The 17,165-nt window shown below is 43.6% G+C and overlaps 1 protein-coding gene across 9 annotated transcripts in view; it reads right to left on the bottom strand.

Moving 5' to 3' along the window:
• The window catches only part of gramd4a (GRAM domain containing 4a), a 42,712-nt gene that overhangs the window by 12,551 nt on the left and 12,996 nt on the right, over positions 1-17,165 (bottom strand). For 8 of the 9 annotated variants that reach the window (XM_079184008.1, XM_079184009.1, XM_079184005.1 and 5 more), the window contains exons 3-4: positions 16,636-16,756; positions 2,582-2,702 (exon numbers count right to left, since the gene is read on the bottom strand). In XM_079184008.1, the coding sequence (XP_079040134.1) occupies positions 2,582-2,702; positions 16,636-16,756 (242 nt within the window). Of the gene's footprint in view, positions 1-2,581; positions 2,703-6,282; positions 6,551-16,635; positions 16,757-17,165 lie in introns of those variants that run through there. The other variant, XM_079184010.1, reaches the window with a different exon arrangement.

Genomic DNA, 17,165 nt, shown 5'->3' on the forward strand with positions numbered 1-17,165 from the left:
TAGATAGACACATGGGGGGGTAGAGACAGACTGAGGAGAAACAACTTCAGTCTCAATCTGCTTTAATGTAATCTCACTGGTACAATCACTCAAGGGCGTAGGTTTGCATATGGTCCATAGGGACTAGTCACGACCAAAGTTTGGGAAAGACACAATTGTCCCCACCAATGTTGTGTTAATTTTAATTGCCTGTTAGAAAAATATATTTTGCACAATATATTTGCAAACTCATTCGTATTATTATTAGTGCTGGGTAAGTTAATTCATTAACGCCGTTTTTTATTTTGAAAGTCCGTTGCTCGCTGGCAGCGGGGGAGGAATGGAGACTACTGGCCATCGCTGCGGTAAAGTCAGCAGACACTCAGATCTCCGTGGTCAACTCAGCAGACACTTACACGTTAGTGCACCTATACGCTGAAATTAACGGTAAACGCATTCAAACGGCACAGATCGGGAGCGAGCGAAGGACTTTGAAAGTTAGCGGAAATATGAACGTGAGACAACATCCGGTTCCTTCAGACGAACATCCGGTTTTCAGAATAAGATGCCAACAAAGTATGAATTATATTCACATTAAGTATAAAACATGCTACCTGCATCTCGTGAGTTAAAGAGAAAATACACCTAAATTGTGCGTAAAGTGTCTTTATTCTTTGATCGCTGGGTAACCATAATTACCTCGGAGTTACAGCATTCTATTGATGAACAGTAGAGCTTGCATTCACATGCTCCGACTGTCATGAAAACATAGGACACACATTCTGATGAAACGTGCTGAAACATGTTATTCATGTTGCACAGCAGTGGAACGTTTCACATAAAGTCACACACTGAGCACAGATAGTGAAGAGATTTGTCTTTTAACCCCTAAGTCTATTTTGAGGCCTCTGCTCGAAAATGTCATACCCATACTCAAAGGGGCTTATCTCACTAACTACAAGGTCTATTTGAATAATTTCAATGGAATTATAACACTAACACTTGTGATAGTTCGTTAATATGTGTACATATCAGTGTATAGGTTACTGGTAAATGCTGAATGAATATAACACAGCTCAAATTGAAATTGTTCAGGTTCGCCTGGAAAAAAAAGCACTTTTTGCAGCAGTAAGCCTAAAACTCTCCACAATCATAGCACAACATGTCAGCAGTCCTTAAATTGGTAGTAAATTGGTAGTGTCCCTACCAATGCTGAGACCAAACCTACGCCCTTGCAATCACTGGTGCCAATACAAACAGAACATTCTGGGATCATATAAAAACAAAGAGTGAGAAAAAAAAGCCTACTCTGAGACTAAGAAAACACACATTAGCTTTACTCTTCTATTTGATCTGAACCAAGCCAAGTCTACGCATGTGTATGAAATGGAGCAAAAAAAAAAGATGAATGATCAGTTGTGCTGCCATAAATAAATAGGCGTAAAGGCAGAAAATAAAAAAAATCAATCAAATGATGAAACAGCATTCCAAGAGGTTATTGGCTTTGGCAAGCTCGTTGCCCTTTCATCTTAAATAGTTTAATGGTAGTCATATGTCATGCTAATGGCCAATAAACGCTTGCTCGAAAAAGAAATACCATGTTGATTAAAAATATATATATATTTTGTTGATAAAAAAAAAAAGAAGCAATTCTTTGTCCCTAGGTCTTGGGGCTTCGAGAAATAATTTGGTAATGTTTCATATTAGATGGTTTAATAATTTCCTAATCATTTACTGGTAAGTTTGTGTGAAATAATATAAAGTCTATTGACCGATGCTTGTCTGTAGACACCAATTTCACCTTTTTTGCATGTACAGGTAACTTGCTTGCCTGATATCAGAAAGAATTTCAACTTATTACTTTCCGTTCTCCTCTCCAGTCTGACATTGCGCAACTCAAACCAATTTCCAGTGTGAGGGAGGGGGGGGGGGGGGGGGGGGTGAAACCAGAGTGTTTACATTTTGGCCACCAAGCTCTACTGCCTTGCTCGAGAACACGTGGATACCAGCCACAGCGAGAGAGCACCTACTTGTCTCCACTGGATACTGCTGATAAAGGATTACCTGGAGAATACTCCCAGGTCAGGGTGCATTAGTTTACCTCTTTCTGTGCCGATAATCACCCGGAGAGCACCAGTGGAATTTCCCCATTGGCCGGCACAGAAGCATCATCTGATCTCTCTCTCACACACACACTCACGAGGCGTACATACACACCCTGGGTTTAAGAGTGGCTCACTCGGTGCCAAGATGCGCAGGCTTTCCCTGACACCAGCGGGGCTACTGTGTCACAGTGTGCACTTGGCGACACGGAGAGGCGCATGACTCGTTTCTGTTCTGTTTTTTTCTCTCTCACCATCTCCCTCAAAAACACAGCTCCTTATGGATTTCCCCACCCACCGAGCTGCTGAGGCCTCTATTTATAAGCACTCACGCACACGGCATACAACTTTAACTCTGATAAACTCTGCTGAGCTGAAATGTTAATGTTAAGTGCAGTGTCACCGTTTCCTGTATCGTTCCCTCACTATCACTTCCCCGTCCTCATCTCCCGACGCCCACGTCATGCGCTCGCTGTCCTTTTTTTTTTTTTTAGTCTCACCTGGTCTTGAGCACCTCGTTCATCTTCTGCTCCAGGTCTATCCTCTTGCTCCGCTCTCTGTCAAGCTCCTGCCGCAGAGAGTCCACATTGGTCTCTTCCCGCAGCTTCCGTAGCTCCTCCTCTGGAAGACACACAACACAAAACACTGGAGATCAGCATCGCGCATTTTTCAGATGTATCCACAATAATTCAAACATTATGTGGAAGATGTCATAAAACATGTCAGATTCACTACCCACAGAAAATCTGATCTATAAAACAATATAATTCAATTATGAACTGTTCTTTTAAGTGGAATCAAGTTTGAAGTCATAACTTGAGACACAAAAAATAAATCCTCCACTCCATCATCTCCTTCACCTTCACGCCCCCCCCCCCCCCCCCCCCCACACCACACTCCTTGTCTATCAGCTCCCAGCATGAAGTGGGTTCAGGTATCAGGGCTTTCTAAGCCCGGGGTGCAACATCAGCGGTGTTTCCTCTCAGACTATTGTCCCGGACTAAAGGGACACATGAATATTGGAGGAGATGAAGCAATACAAAAAAAAAAATGCACATGAAGAGGTACAAATGAATGAAGACCTGCATACATTTATGGACCCAAAGAATGAGGAGCAACACAAAAGCACATCCTTCTCAAAACACACAAACTGACATCCACATATACGGAAAAACACAGACCTCTTGACTTCCTTACAAAACAGAACGTTGCGATCACTCTGCTGTGGTACCACTTTAACAGATCTGTTTTCACAACAGACAGGCTAGTACAAGCACAGGTGTAAATAGAACCGGCTCACCTGGATGGAATGGAGCCATCGCTAATGTTATTATTTACAACCGCGCTTTCGCTGCTTTCGTCTGCCGCGAAAAGGGTCTAATGGAAACGGCACCATGCTGAGGATTTATAGGAAATTGTGCCGGGGAGACAACACCATATGGTGCTGATAAAAGAAGCACAAGAACACTGCCGCAGAACACTTCAGATCAATACCTGCAACACAAGAAACAGGACCTGAACCGGTAGTACCCTCATTCTTTGAAGGGACCAAACTGACAGTGAGGAACGTGATGAAAGCCGGGTCACGCAGCCTCTGCAAAGGAAGATGTATATCACCTGCCCTCCCTCCTGAGATCATTTCATCACACAGACAGTAGGGGATTCATATATCAACAACGTAGCTGCCAGTTTCTCTTTCTCATCACCTAATCTCATAACTCACTCATCCTTTATCTCTTCCCGTTAGCGCTAATAAAACATTCAGTGGCAGCGCCTCCTGCAGCTCAAGCGTCGGCAAACAACACAGTGTGCTCTCGTGGAGAAAACATACACTGGATTTCCCCTGCGCCAGCTCCGTTTGCCTGTCTCCCTGTCTAACATAGGAATGTGTTTATGGTACGGTGTGTGTGCGTGTGTGTGTGTAAACAAGACAGAGAGCCGGTGCGTAAGCGAGAGGCCGGCCGAAGGTTACTAAGCAGCTTAGCACTGGCTATGTTGCCCTGTGCCAGGTTCTCCACTGTCAACCGTAAACCTCTTACACAAATGACTAACAGCGGCAGCAATGCACCGTGGGTAGTGTAGGCAGAACTAGATCAGTGGTTTATTCTGCACTGAACGCAGACACAACGTATTGTGGCAAGTGAAGGGTGACAGGAATATAGTCTGTCAGTAATATTCTGCTAAACGCTCCACTATATTCAACAGCCGGCTGCTACCTTTTTTTATTTGGCACTGGGTCTATCGCAGCTGAAAGCAGCTGCCTCGGCAGATGGGAACGAGGTGGTTGAAAGTGGCGAGACTGAAGCAAAAACAGTAAAGTTGTGGGCCATGAAAGCGAAACAATGATCCTAAAAGACGCAGTAAAACTCTCGTGAGGCTGAAGCTCACAGAGTCGGGGGATAATTCCCTATGGGGGCCGGCGGTACAAGCGAGCCCTTCCACATTGCATAATCATCATGTCGTCCATTGTTGATATCCAAATATTGATCGGTGCAGGTTCAGTTACTTCAGTCTCTGGTTGACAGACACAAAGCACATTAATCACGCTACAAAAACTCATTTGAAATGTTTTGTGATTTACAGTGAAGTACAGTGACTGCATTTTTAGTGCTGCTCTAAATAGTGACTACTAGGTGCACTATACTTATACTCTCTTCTCCCCCCCCCCGCCATGTCCTGCCCTCATACTGTAGGTCACTCCTTCCCTTCACCTTGTGCAATTAGTTTTATGTATACAAATCTTCTTCATCCTTTCTCCTCCCCTTTCCTCTCCATAGTTTCCTTCCTTCCAAACTGACCAATTCCTTCCCAGTCCATACTCCTGTTTGATGCATCACACAGCACGAGCGTGACACAATGTACTTTGTGTGTCAGACACACACCGATGGAGTACGATCGTTTTCCTGTCAACACAGAGGCCCTCTCCTTTAGATGGCATGTTAATAACACTGTCAGCAAGCCTGCTCGCCTTCTAAAATTGGATTGCCAACATCTATATATAGATCTTCATCTTGGGTTTCCCGATCACGGGGTCTCTTTGGCCATTATGAAGGCTAGTAACGCAGCCATTTATCAACAACACAGACTCAGGATGAGCTGAATGCTTTCCATGAAACTGTAATATCGGAGAAGAAAAATGCCAAAATAAAAACGTACATTTGATAAGAGTTACACATATTATTATCGGCTGATAAAGATTGGAATGCAGCAGATGTGATGTTGAGGGTAGATAATTGCCATTGGAGGAGGTTTGGTTTGTGTAGTACAGCACATTCAGTATCAGATAAGGTTAAAGTCAGAAGACGAAGATGGTGAAGATGTATATTTAAGACAAAATATCTGAGTTTTTAGATATCATTTGAACATTGCCATGAGTTGAAGTCAAGTTAGTTTGAAGAAATCTAGACAAAATGGAACAACTGACGGAGTCTGTGCTCGACTGTCTTACAAAAAGTAGAAGTTGATTACAGTCAAGTGGATGGTTTTAGCGAGATATTTGGAAAACTTTGTCCCTTACTGGAACCAAAAGCTAAATTAAAAAAGGATGGGGAAATGTGGTGGGGCCTTGGTGCACCTGAGGTGCCACGAGCACGCAGCAACCATCATGGCCGAGTGTCATATGAGAGACTTCCTCCATTCTGTGTCACGGGTGTCGATTAGTTGAGCATTGCACGTTAACATCCATGTTTTCTTGAACCGTCTAGACACCAGACAACATCCTCAGTGTCCTGGTTTTACCGCTCAGCTGCGGGGGACTGACGTTGCTGTGACCGTGATTCACCACGGTGGCAGATTTCTAGTTGGACAAATATGAATTTGGGTTAAAAACTTGCTTCGGTTGACTTGGTTGAACGCACTGAGGTTGATCATATATGTGTGGACAAATATTAATCTAGTAGGATAGAGCATATCGAGCAAATGGAGACGAAAAATAACTGACATCCTGAGGTTTGAGCTGACATAAGTTTACCTTGCCTTATATTACAATAATTAATAATTAGTTAGATATTAAATATCTGATTTTGTACATGTCTGAGGTTGATCAAATGAAAAACAGAAGTCTACTGTACCACCTGTGTACACTGTGTCGTACAGTGTGGTTGCCAAACAGGGCTGGCTAATGTACAGAAGTTTTAGCATCTTATTCAAGTTTGCAGTCCGACGTAGTTGAAATTCCAGATTTTGAAGCTGACAAACTTACTGACATTGAGGTTACTTTTGTGGCTTTTCATCTTGTCGACAGCTCCACTGTAAAGCAGCTCAAAGCTGTCAAAGGTGAAGTCCTCCATCCTGCACAAAGCCATCCGTCTGTGCAGCCGGCCAGTCCCCGGTACGCTCGCGCACGAACGAGCCGGCAGGGCGGCCACCCTGGCTCTCTCTTGAAATTCAGCCATGGCTACAGGTTCCCCTGGTCCGGTCCAGCTTGTTTAGCAACCCCTCTGCCACCTGATGACCTCAAAACACCAAACCTGACGACCTCGGGTACATGCTCCACGTTTACATGTCCCATCCGGAGAGAAAGCCGAGATCAAGGACACGTTCCTCGGTGCTGATCGGTCACCAGCTACGCAAGAGACTGATGGTCAGTGATCGGAGCTGGTCTGAGAGTGTTAGGCAACCGGTAAAAAGAGAAGCAGGGCAGCTGAGGTAGGGAGAGGTGGGGCTTTGCTGGGTGGCCAGCAGACTAAGAGGGCCTGGAATTTGAGATTTCTGAACCCACCGGAGCTGTCGGACACTCGCACATCACGCATGTTCGAGTGTCAGCCCGGTTTGATTGGAGTGGCTGTGCACATGCGTGTGGCCGCGCGTTACGCGTTTGTTGCGACTCGGCTTGTGCGCGTTCGTCTGAAAGAGTGTTAGTGTGTGCGTGAGTACTGTAAATACACAAGTGGAACGAATCGCTTTATATCCAAGCAGGCAAAAGTTTTTAAGACCTCAAAGGAAAAGTACTGTGTGAGTCGCACAATCCAGGCCAGAGACAATGGGTCCTTTCATTAAAAGGAAGGTGGGGGGACAGGGGGGGGGTTCAGCGAAAGAGAGAGAGAGGATCAGCTGCTTCACATTGGCCTCTCATTGTTCCCATTCTCTACAGTGTTCGCCACAACACTGGTTGATTTGAGCGTAAAAGGAAGGTTGAGCTTTGGAGCCTCCAGCCGATCGGCAGATGTCAACACAAGACACCAAGGAGAGAGGAAAGATAAGGAAAGGAAAGGAGAGGAAACAGTATTAAAGTTGTGGCCTGGCAAGTGGAGGGTTTGAGAAAGGCCAACATGTAATTGGCAATAAGGATACATGATGCATCTCTCTGTATAACCCAGAAAACAACGTCATGTTCAGTGAGACATCATGTTCTCTCAGTTTTGGGGCTCTCTAAAAGTCAATGAAGTGAATTATAGTTCAGCAAAGATAGCAAATATTAGGGATAGATACTCATCATTTATTAAAAGAATATTTAATTTATTTTCCATTTAGTAGTATACTGTAGTTCAGGTTGTACTTGGAGCGAACAAAGAGCTACTTGTGTATTGTCTCCGCTTTCCTCGCTGTGGCCTCGATATCTCCAGGTGATCTAGATTTCACCTCACCTTCCTCCCCCCTCTATTATGTTGACTTAATGGCTATTAAACTTCACAGTGCTCCCTGATCCAACAACAACACTCCTTTTTGTTGATACTGCGTGTGTTTTTTTACATGCATGCTCACATATTTAATATAGAAATGATCTAGATAAACAATGTTCCCTAATCCAATGTTGTGTCGGCGGGGAGGATAGCGTGTGCTTGTTTGGAGAACAGTAATGGGATAATAGATTTCATTACATCATAGATATCTGGTCAAGACTGCAGGCGCCTCGAAGCACCGGGAGCCGGGTCCTTAAGGGAAATGGCAAGAAAACAAATGGACACATCCACAGCTCAACTCTGCAGTTCTGCTGGAAGATATCACATTAACTCATTAAGCTCAAAACACTGAGCACAGAACTGTCTTTACACACATGGCCACCTGTTGCACACACACACACACGACTAAATAAAAACGTTTCAACTGGGACACAGACTAGAGTACAGCGAGAGGAACTGAGAAATCTGCGTCGGCTGTGTGTAGACACCGAGGTACCATGAATTACAGGGCCATTCAGCGTGACACTTTTCTTGCCAAACTCGAAACATCTCAACTATAGAAAACCTCTTGCTTCTGAGCTGTCGAAGCCCGTTCTGCCTCAAAAGGCTTAATTTCCTGTCGTACAGAGCTCACCTATGACAGAAAAGACTGGCCTCCTTAGCAGGCACCAAGCAGAAGTTATTCATTATCATGCAGCGTGTCTCGCAGCTGTCTTAGAGGGAGAATGAATCATCATCAGTGTGTACAAGTAATCGGTAATGAGGCCCGCAGAACACTCAATCACCTGCATAATTATCTCCCAGAATATAAAAACAAGACTTTTCAATTAATTCCATGTTTCTGTCGTGTAGCACCTCAATAGATACCAAAAAAAAAAGGCACACAATATGCCCATCAATTACTGAAATCCATTTCTGAGGTATTTTACTTCTAAATGAATATTTTAATAAGCTTTCAACAAGTGTGCATGTTCCGTTTTGTCTACAAAGACAATTTTAAAAACTTGAGTTGTTAGTAAGTTTTCACAAATTTAGAGCCAGAGTAATTTCGCAAAGACAAGTCTGGAGGAACGACTACAGAACAGTGAGCGCTGGCTTTTTAGCTCGCACAACCACACAGGTGTTTCAGTTACTGACTAATTGCTCTTAGCACAGGTGTGAATTGTACAATTAATGATGGCTGAATTCCATTAAGCGGTTTCCGGGCCCAGGGCTGTGGTCAAATAGTAAAATAAAAATGACAGTCTGTGTGTTTTTTTCGAAGCACTTTTATTTAACCTCGATGGAAAACATCATGCGGTCAAAGAAAGACGTGAAGAAGAATTCACAAGGAGTAAGGAACAGACAACGAAGGGAATCTTGCTGCACTTGACTTGGTTCTGCCGTGTCGCTTTAAAACGTGGCCACTAGGAATAGTGGGACAGAATTATCTCCATCCCTTTCATAAAGGAAGGACCAGTGTATCCTATGACAAAGGAAATAAGAAAGGAAGCATTTAAGCACCTTTCCTTAGCATTTAGAGGATTCAAGCATCTCCTATAGTGGCTGCCATTTAGACATTTCCTCATCATTACACTCCGGTAGGAACCTCCCTAAGACTATTCAACAGCAGCCCTGGTATGATGGCTCGCTGTCATGGCTTTCTGGCAGTTGACAGCTGAAGAGATCTGATCCATTGTTAATATTTGAAGTCAAGACAACCTGTGAAATTAACTATGAAAGGAATAACGAGACATTTCTAATCTCAATGAGCCAATAAAAATGATGCCGCTGTCTGTATCGGGTCTAATCAGGCAACATGAGAGAAAACACATGTGTGGGTGCACTGCGGGAATTAAATACTGACATCTCTGGATTCTAAATATCCATTATTTTTTTAAAGACCTGTCAGTGGGGGATAAAACACTTGGATGACTGTTTGATGTGCGCAACTGGGACGTACTTGTTCTTCCGGGTAGTTTCCCCAATACCGGTGAGTAGCAGATGGTATTGTGAAGAAACGCAATGCACTACAGCCGTATTGCAATTCATCATCGTTGTGCCGCTGCTGCATAGTGCATGTCTGTGCAGCCTTTATGTGGTGCCTCTCTGCCCAGTGTGAAGTGGGGACAGCAGCTAGGTCGCTGTTATTGATCAGAGAGTCACTGTAGTGCACAAAGCCTGGCCAGTGACCTTCAATATGAAACCTCAAATTGGATAGTGTGTCTCTGCATCACACACACACACACACACACACACACACACACACACACACACACCATCACATGCATCTAGTTCTCTCAAAAGCTATTTGTACCAGTAAAAACCAATACACCCAATGACAGCAGGACCTGTGTATTACACAGTGCAATGGGAGAATATTGAAAGACTGCAAACACATACACACTTTAGCCTGCCAGGTCCAGGATGGACATCGACCTTGCACATATTCTATCGGGTCAGACTAAAAAAAGCGGGGCAATGCAAAAACAGCGAGATAAAAAGCTTGAGGAATCAACAAGCCGAGGATAAAAAAAAAAAAGTAGGCAGAAGAGAAAAGCACCGAGAGGACAGAAGGGCAAAGAGAAGACGGTGACGTTTGGAGGTTGCAGTGAAAGAGAACTAAGCAGAGACGGAGAGAGGGAGCAATAAAAGCTGAGCACATTAGGCCCGTCCTTATAATTACACAAGGTGATTTCCACTGGCACCAGCTTCTGACATTTTATCACCGGTAGGAGGGTTGGTTCAGCTCAGCGCCATCACCCAAGGGACAAATTGCGGTTGATGTATCCCTCTGTTCTTACATCTATTACTATAATAATCATAGCACTATCACAAGGTTGTCATTCAAGCCAACCGTGTTCTCAGAGTACACACAGAAACATACATTCATATATTCCAACATTGGTAATTTGGTAAACCTCCATTGTGTTTGTGTATTCTGTTGTTGCCGCGCACAATGGGCAGATGAAGCAGCCGGTTCGTGCATAAGGAAGGAACGGTTGACCAACTAATGATCGGATTACTGAGAACTTCATGATTGGAATTTGAGTGAGACAGGCTGTGTAAGCTTTGGATTTTTAGACATACCAATACAAATGATACGGTGCATATTATAGTAACCTGGTTAGAAGCAGCCAGCACAGAAAGATTCTTGGTGAGGATAATCCGCAGACCTCACTGTAGACAGTTTATCAGGTTTATGTAGGTCTGTGGATTATCCTGCACATGTAACCGCAACAACGTCTCTGAAACACACCGTTATGTTTTACAGATTTATTTCTCTCATGCTTTGCACCACAAAAAATAAATTTAAAAAAAAAGCACATTCATTGTAAGGCTGACTCGAAAGCTTCCTCGCTTCAACTGTTGCCATGGTAATGAACGTCCAAAACAGTATTCGCTTGAATTTTTTATGACTTTTATTATTATTATTAGACTACGCGGTACCCCAGAATGATTGTTTTTGCTATTTGAGATTTAATAAAAAAGGAAAAATTCTTGAAGTCAGATTTTTTTTTTCTATCTTCTCTCATTAGACAATAATAGCAAAGAAACGTATGAATAAATAAAGGGAAAGTACAGACGGACTTATTAAGAGACCACAGCACCACTTCACTCGGTCAATGTGGAATGAGGTGAATGCACATATTTAAGCATTTATTAAATGATTGAGAGCACGCTGCTGGCCCTTTAAACTAATCAGATTAGTCCGTTGCGAGGTGTGTATGTGCATACGTGCAAACGTAAAGGAGAAGAGAGAAAAGGAAAGAGGAGAACAGATGAGAGGAAGGACTTGAATGAGGCCCGGGAGAGGAGAGAGAAAGGAGGAGGAAAAGAGAGGAGAAACAGGCGGAATACAGCGGAAGGCCATCACCACCTCCACTGCATGCGTGTGTGTGTGCATGTGTGTTAGCCTCCTCCAATGTGATCTCTCGTTCGGAAACATTGTTACAAATTAACCAATTAAGTGCCCTAAGAATAGCACTGGTAAATCACAATAAATGCCAAAGGGGGAAAGGCATGGGCCATTGTATCCACACACACACACACACACACACACACACACACACACACACACACACACACACACATCGTCTGGAATGGAAACTCATGCCTCCTGTGAAGGAAAGGAGACAATATACTTAAGCAGAGTGTTTTGTTTTAGCATACAGCGTGGGCCCCGGCTGTATTTTAGGCAGCAGGGAGGGAAACACGTCAGCGTGAGAGAGAGAGAGCGAGAGAGAGAGACAGAGAGAGAACGCCTATGCTCAGTTCACTCCGACTGTGAAAGAGATCCATGAAACCCAAATTGTTTCTTGGGTTAAATGCTGATGCATCATTAGAGCGGAAAAAAAGCACAAACTAACACATACTTCAGGTTTTGAATGAGTTTTAGTTACGGTTTCCTATCTTGCCATTATAGTCCTTTTTTCCTTTGGGAAATGTTCTTATCTTCTCAGTGGAAAAAAACAACAAAACACTGTGAACTTTAAACTGAGCTGAAAGATAAAAGTAGCCCTGAGGAGGCGAGAAGATTTGTGGAACTAATTCATATTTTGGGCGTTGAGCTACTGGATGTGCTGGCTGTTGACAACAGTGACATTCAATTATGAAATTGTTTTATAAGAACTATGAATGATTGAGTTCGTCAAATAATGGTTTTCAATATTGACAAAGCACATTTTAGTATTAATCGTTCAGTCTATAGAATCCCAAGGCGATGTCTTTACATTCTCTGCCTCGTTTAATTAAAGCCACTTCCTGTTCTTGCACTGTGAGCCACGCCTTCTTGCAGTATGTATTTGTGTCTTTTCTGCAACAGCCGTTCAACGCATTTACATTCAGTCAATACCTCCCTATATAGTAGGTTTCATTGTTAGTGCAGGGGTTCGCCACTCACGCTGTATTTTAACTTCTACCTACACTTTTAAAAGGAAATGATGCATGCATGTAATCAGGCATTACAGTATACTACCGTCATTCATATCAGCCTTACCGTTTACAGCTTTCTTTAGTTACTTCCAATGCGAACCCAGCGCTTCATACACGTTAAATGCTTTACAACTGGCAAAGCACGAGGTGGCTACGCAATGCATTTGTCGCAGAGGGTCTGGGAGCTGTAGTATCAAACTGCAGTAAGTATTATAATCAGTGTTGCCAAATCGAGCAGGGCACAAACCTTAAGGATTATGACTTTAAGTCATTGCATTTCTAAAATCTAAATCCTCTCAATGTGCAACCAATAGCTAGTCTTCTGACAGTATGTTACGTTGTTTCCCTATATTATGCCCCAGAAAAGCCATTACACAACACATAAACCCATAACGTGTCACTACAAGGAATCTTTTGTTTCACCCCCGTTAATCTCATTAGCTTTAACTCACGACAAACTGCATATAAGCATACGAGTCGGTAATCATCGGTTCTCACCCCGTAACGGAGAATATGATGAATGCACACTTATGTAGGTCCTTCTATAGCCGCCTATATATATATATACTGTGCGAGGAACCACGCACACACTCAACAGTACATTGTTTAGAGTGCGATGACTAGACAAAGCACAGGAAAGCAGAGTAGAGTGCAAAGGAAAATAGTAGAAATGGAATCCACAAGAACTAGAGTACAGGGCAGAGAGTTCAGGACTCCATTAGGTGCTGATGGACGGCCGCGCTTCAGTTACACCGTCCAGAGAGAGGACAAGAGGTGAAGAGTAGGGGTGGGAATCTCTCGGCACCTCACGATTCAATTCTGATTCAGCTACGATGAGATTATAAAACAATTATCGATTCATCTTGATGCATCAAAATGTTTCAATAAATGATTTTCTTGGACTGCTTTTTTTAAAACACTGCATACTTGTAATGATTCAAGATTAAAACACAGATGAATTTCCGACCATTATCTTTTAGTAATTCAATATTGGTAACAAATAGAAGAGATGTGTCAACTGGAGGGTTACAAAGAGAACCAAGAAGAAAATGAATGAAATTGGGCCTGTAGCAGCATCCTCGTAGTGACAACACAGAATCCAGAGTCATGTGACATAACAAGCTGCCCTTATTCACAAATAAATAATACAGACTTACCTTCTAACAAATCCCCCTGTTATAGGCAATGAGCATTAGCTTTTAAGCCAGGGGCTGCCGGTCAAATCTCTGCTCGTATTTTACAACGTAGACACGGTGCATGTGTATTACGTCTGTTGCGTTCAGGGGCAGCGGTAAGGAACAGACAGCCCGGTGTCACAGTATTGTTAATCATAATGTTGAGAATAGAGTTTGACATTTCTGATAATTGAGTTTTCTGCATCGAGTCATAATCGTTCAAGAGAGAATCACGATGCATTTAAGAATCGATTTTTTCCCCCCACCACCCCTAGTTAAGAGGCACGAGAGCAACGGATAACCACAGAGTGAGAGGATAAGGGAGACGCAGCAGAACGGAGAGAATAAAAACACTTGAGGTAAACATTTCCCAGGGGTACTATTGCCCTTTCCAATCAACACCACAAGGCAACATGCATGAAGGTTCCTCCCCTTCGGAGTCACCTTACAAAAATGCCAAGTGGCTGCCATCTTAGGTGGAGCTATGATTACAGTTCTGCATTCACATCTTTGAGCTCATGACAGTGTCACAGCTGTTTTTACGTGCACGCTCGTGGGTTTGTCGGGGCTCAGAGGAATCTCAGAACGTCGCGCTGCCGTGTCTGACACAGAGGGGAATGAAGGGGAATCAAAAGTGCCATAAAAAGACGGCCAGGGGATGACGGGCAGAATCTGAAAGAGCAGCTCAGCCGGTTGGAGGGAAAAAGGCAGGTGGGGGGGGGAGAAAAAGAGGGAGGAAATGAAAGGGCAAACAGGAAGGTAGAAAGGTCCGTGAAGGGTGAGCTAATTTAGCTAGCATCCTGCGGTGTGACAATGAATCGAGCCATTTTAGCTGAGGCACAGGCATTATGAGAGGACATAGCCCGAGGTATTCTCTTTCTCATACACACACACACATTCTCTCTCCCTGTCTCTCACTCTCACTCTAATAGACACACATAGTCGAAAGAAAAAGAAGGGGGGGTGGGGACTTCACAGTCCATTGCATAGCACAGGACTGTCAACGTGCTGCACGGTACAGGACAACCCGTACCCCTCATCGGATACCGGGTTAGACAAGCTCGTACACGTGTGTGTGAGCTGAGTGGGTGGACTCGGCATCGTGCGGTTAGTCTCGCATCAGGCTGCCTCCCCCTCTTTCTCCCTGCGATCACCCATTCTCCCAGGCTTAGTTGTTTGGAACTACAGTATACAGATAAACAGTATATCCAGAACTGCAAACTGCAATACATACTGCAAAGAATTACAAGCAAACAAAGACATATTTATGTGACTAAAAAGGTTACAATTAACTTTTATGAATTAAAAACAACAACTATAAAAAGGGATAAAGCTGGAAGACAAATATGAGGACAACGTTGAGATAGCAATCAATGTTCCTCTAAATAGAACCAGGATTAACTAAATCAACATCATGCCGCGAGAGCCGATAGAAATAGTGAAGTTTTTGTTTTTGGTGTTTTATGATGTGGCCTGCAACTCGATAACAACACTTATGGACACTGTAGGTTGCGAAGTCACAGCTGGTATGAACAACAAATGAATGAATAGAAGGATTTATAGGGTAACTGAGGATACACTGCCCGGTGCATGGACGCGTCACCTCACAGTGTAGCGTGGCAAATTGATTAACATTAGCTCAGCAGCTGCTTGCCTCCATTATGCTTCCAGTGTAATTGCAGGGTTGCATACAGACATACAGTAACTGTTGTAACTGCCCATTCTAAATATCACATTAGAGAGTTAAATTATTACTTTGTGGGCTGATTTGATTCCCATCATCATTTGAAGTTGACTTGCTTCTGTGAAACTAGAGACAAGCTCGTTGTCAGCTCATTGAAATGAATGCTAAACATGATCGGAAGCAGTGGAACCAAATACTGCTTTCAGATGCAACTGGGAATTACTTTTGCTTTCAAGTTGAGTTGGGCAACCCATGACTGCTTCTGGTAATAAGCAATCACAATAGGGAATTTGCACACAGCAAGAGAGAGCAACGCACAAGACCAACCTCCTGCGAGACTGTGGCTGGCGTCACAAGAAGCTAACAGTTCTAAAGCCAACGCACACAAGATCTACATTACATCACACCCGTTTGCCAGACAATTTTCTTCCCAGAGTGACCCACGATAAATGCATTTAACCTCCGTAGGCACGAGAGATAGATGTCATTAAGAGCTGTAAGTGCATCCCTCTCAAAGAGTCAACTGAGAGCGTGTTCATTGTTACAGTAAATTGATGAGACGGCAGTAAGTGCCAGCATTGGCGACGGTGTCGAGGAGAGATTTGACCCGCGGCTCAGCTAAACCAGAGCCTCTCGTCGAATAGGGGACGCTTCCTGCTAAAGTCAACATTCGGTAAATAATCACGAACGGTAGACAGAGGCGGCATCTCCACAACACAAGACGGTGAGCTCACACATTTTCCTCAATCTGCGATTTCTCTGATCTTGATGCTGCAGACGATCTCACCGCCCACATACACTATAGAACCACGAGCTGACCGCCACAAATGCAGGACTTTTCTCTGGGAACTGACAAGAGGGGATTCTGGGTGATGTTGGAACTATTTAATTACATACACACTGATTTCTTTCCCCCACATACTCATGTACACAATAGTCCCGTCTATTCTTCTTGTTGTCCTTGTCATGTCTTTGAACACTGAACAACACAGAGAGTTATTAGAACTTTTCATTTCTTTGAATTCTTATATTGTAATATTTTCTGAATCTGTCTGATTTGTGCAACTTCAAGTGATCAGCTCTGTAAAAAGACCAGAAAGTGTCTGAAACTGTGGTGTGGTCCAGGCCTGGTGTTGTGATGTGTGTGTGTGTGTACTCACGTAGGAAATGTTTCTCCAATAAGGCAATTTCCAGGTGACCTTTGACTTCATTGAGTCGGTCTGACTCTGACCTCTGGAAGTCCTGGATGGCCACTGCCATGGTGGGAGACCCCGAACCTGCCTGTGTACGCACACAAACACACACACACACACACACACACACACACACACACACACACACACACACACACACACACACACACACACACACACACACACACACACACATTGATGCATACAGGGGACCATGCGCACACACACCCATACAAACATTCGCATTCACAAACAGAAAAAAAAGAAAAGAAGAAGAATAGCTTAGCTTTAAGAATGACTTGACAACAAAATACATAGCAGCAGGGATATTCCACATGATCTAACACACACATGCACACAGGCTAGCATGACTCACGCTAACGCTTCCGCTCCCGGTTTAAGTCCAGCTGGAGCGGGATAGGATGAGGACGGCAAAAAAAAAAAAAAAGAGGAGATTCCTCCTCTTCCGACTACGGCAACAATGATGACTCACGCAC

This window comes from Pholis gunnellus (genome assembly GCF_910591455.1).
Source record: "Pholis gunnellus genome assembly, chromosome: 22".
NCBI classification, from domain to species: domain Eukaryota; kingdom Metazoa; phylum Chordata; class Actinopteri; order Perciformes; family Pholidae; genus Pholis; species Pholis gunnellus.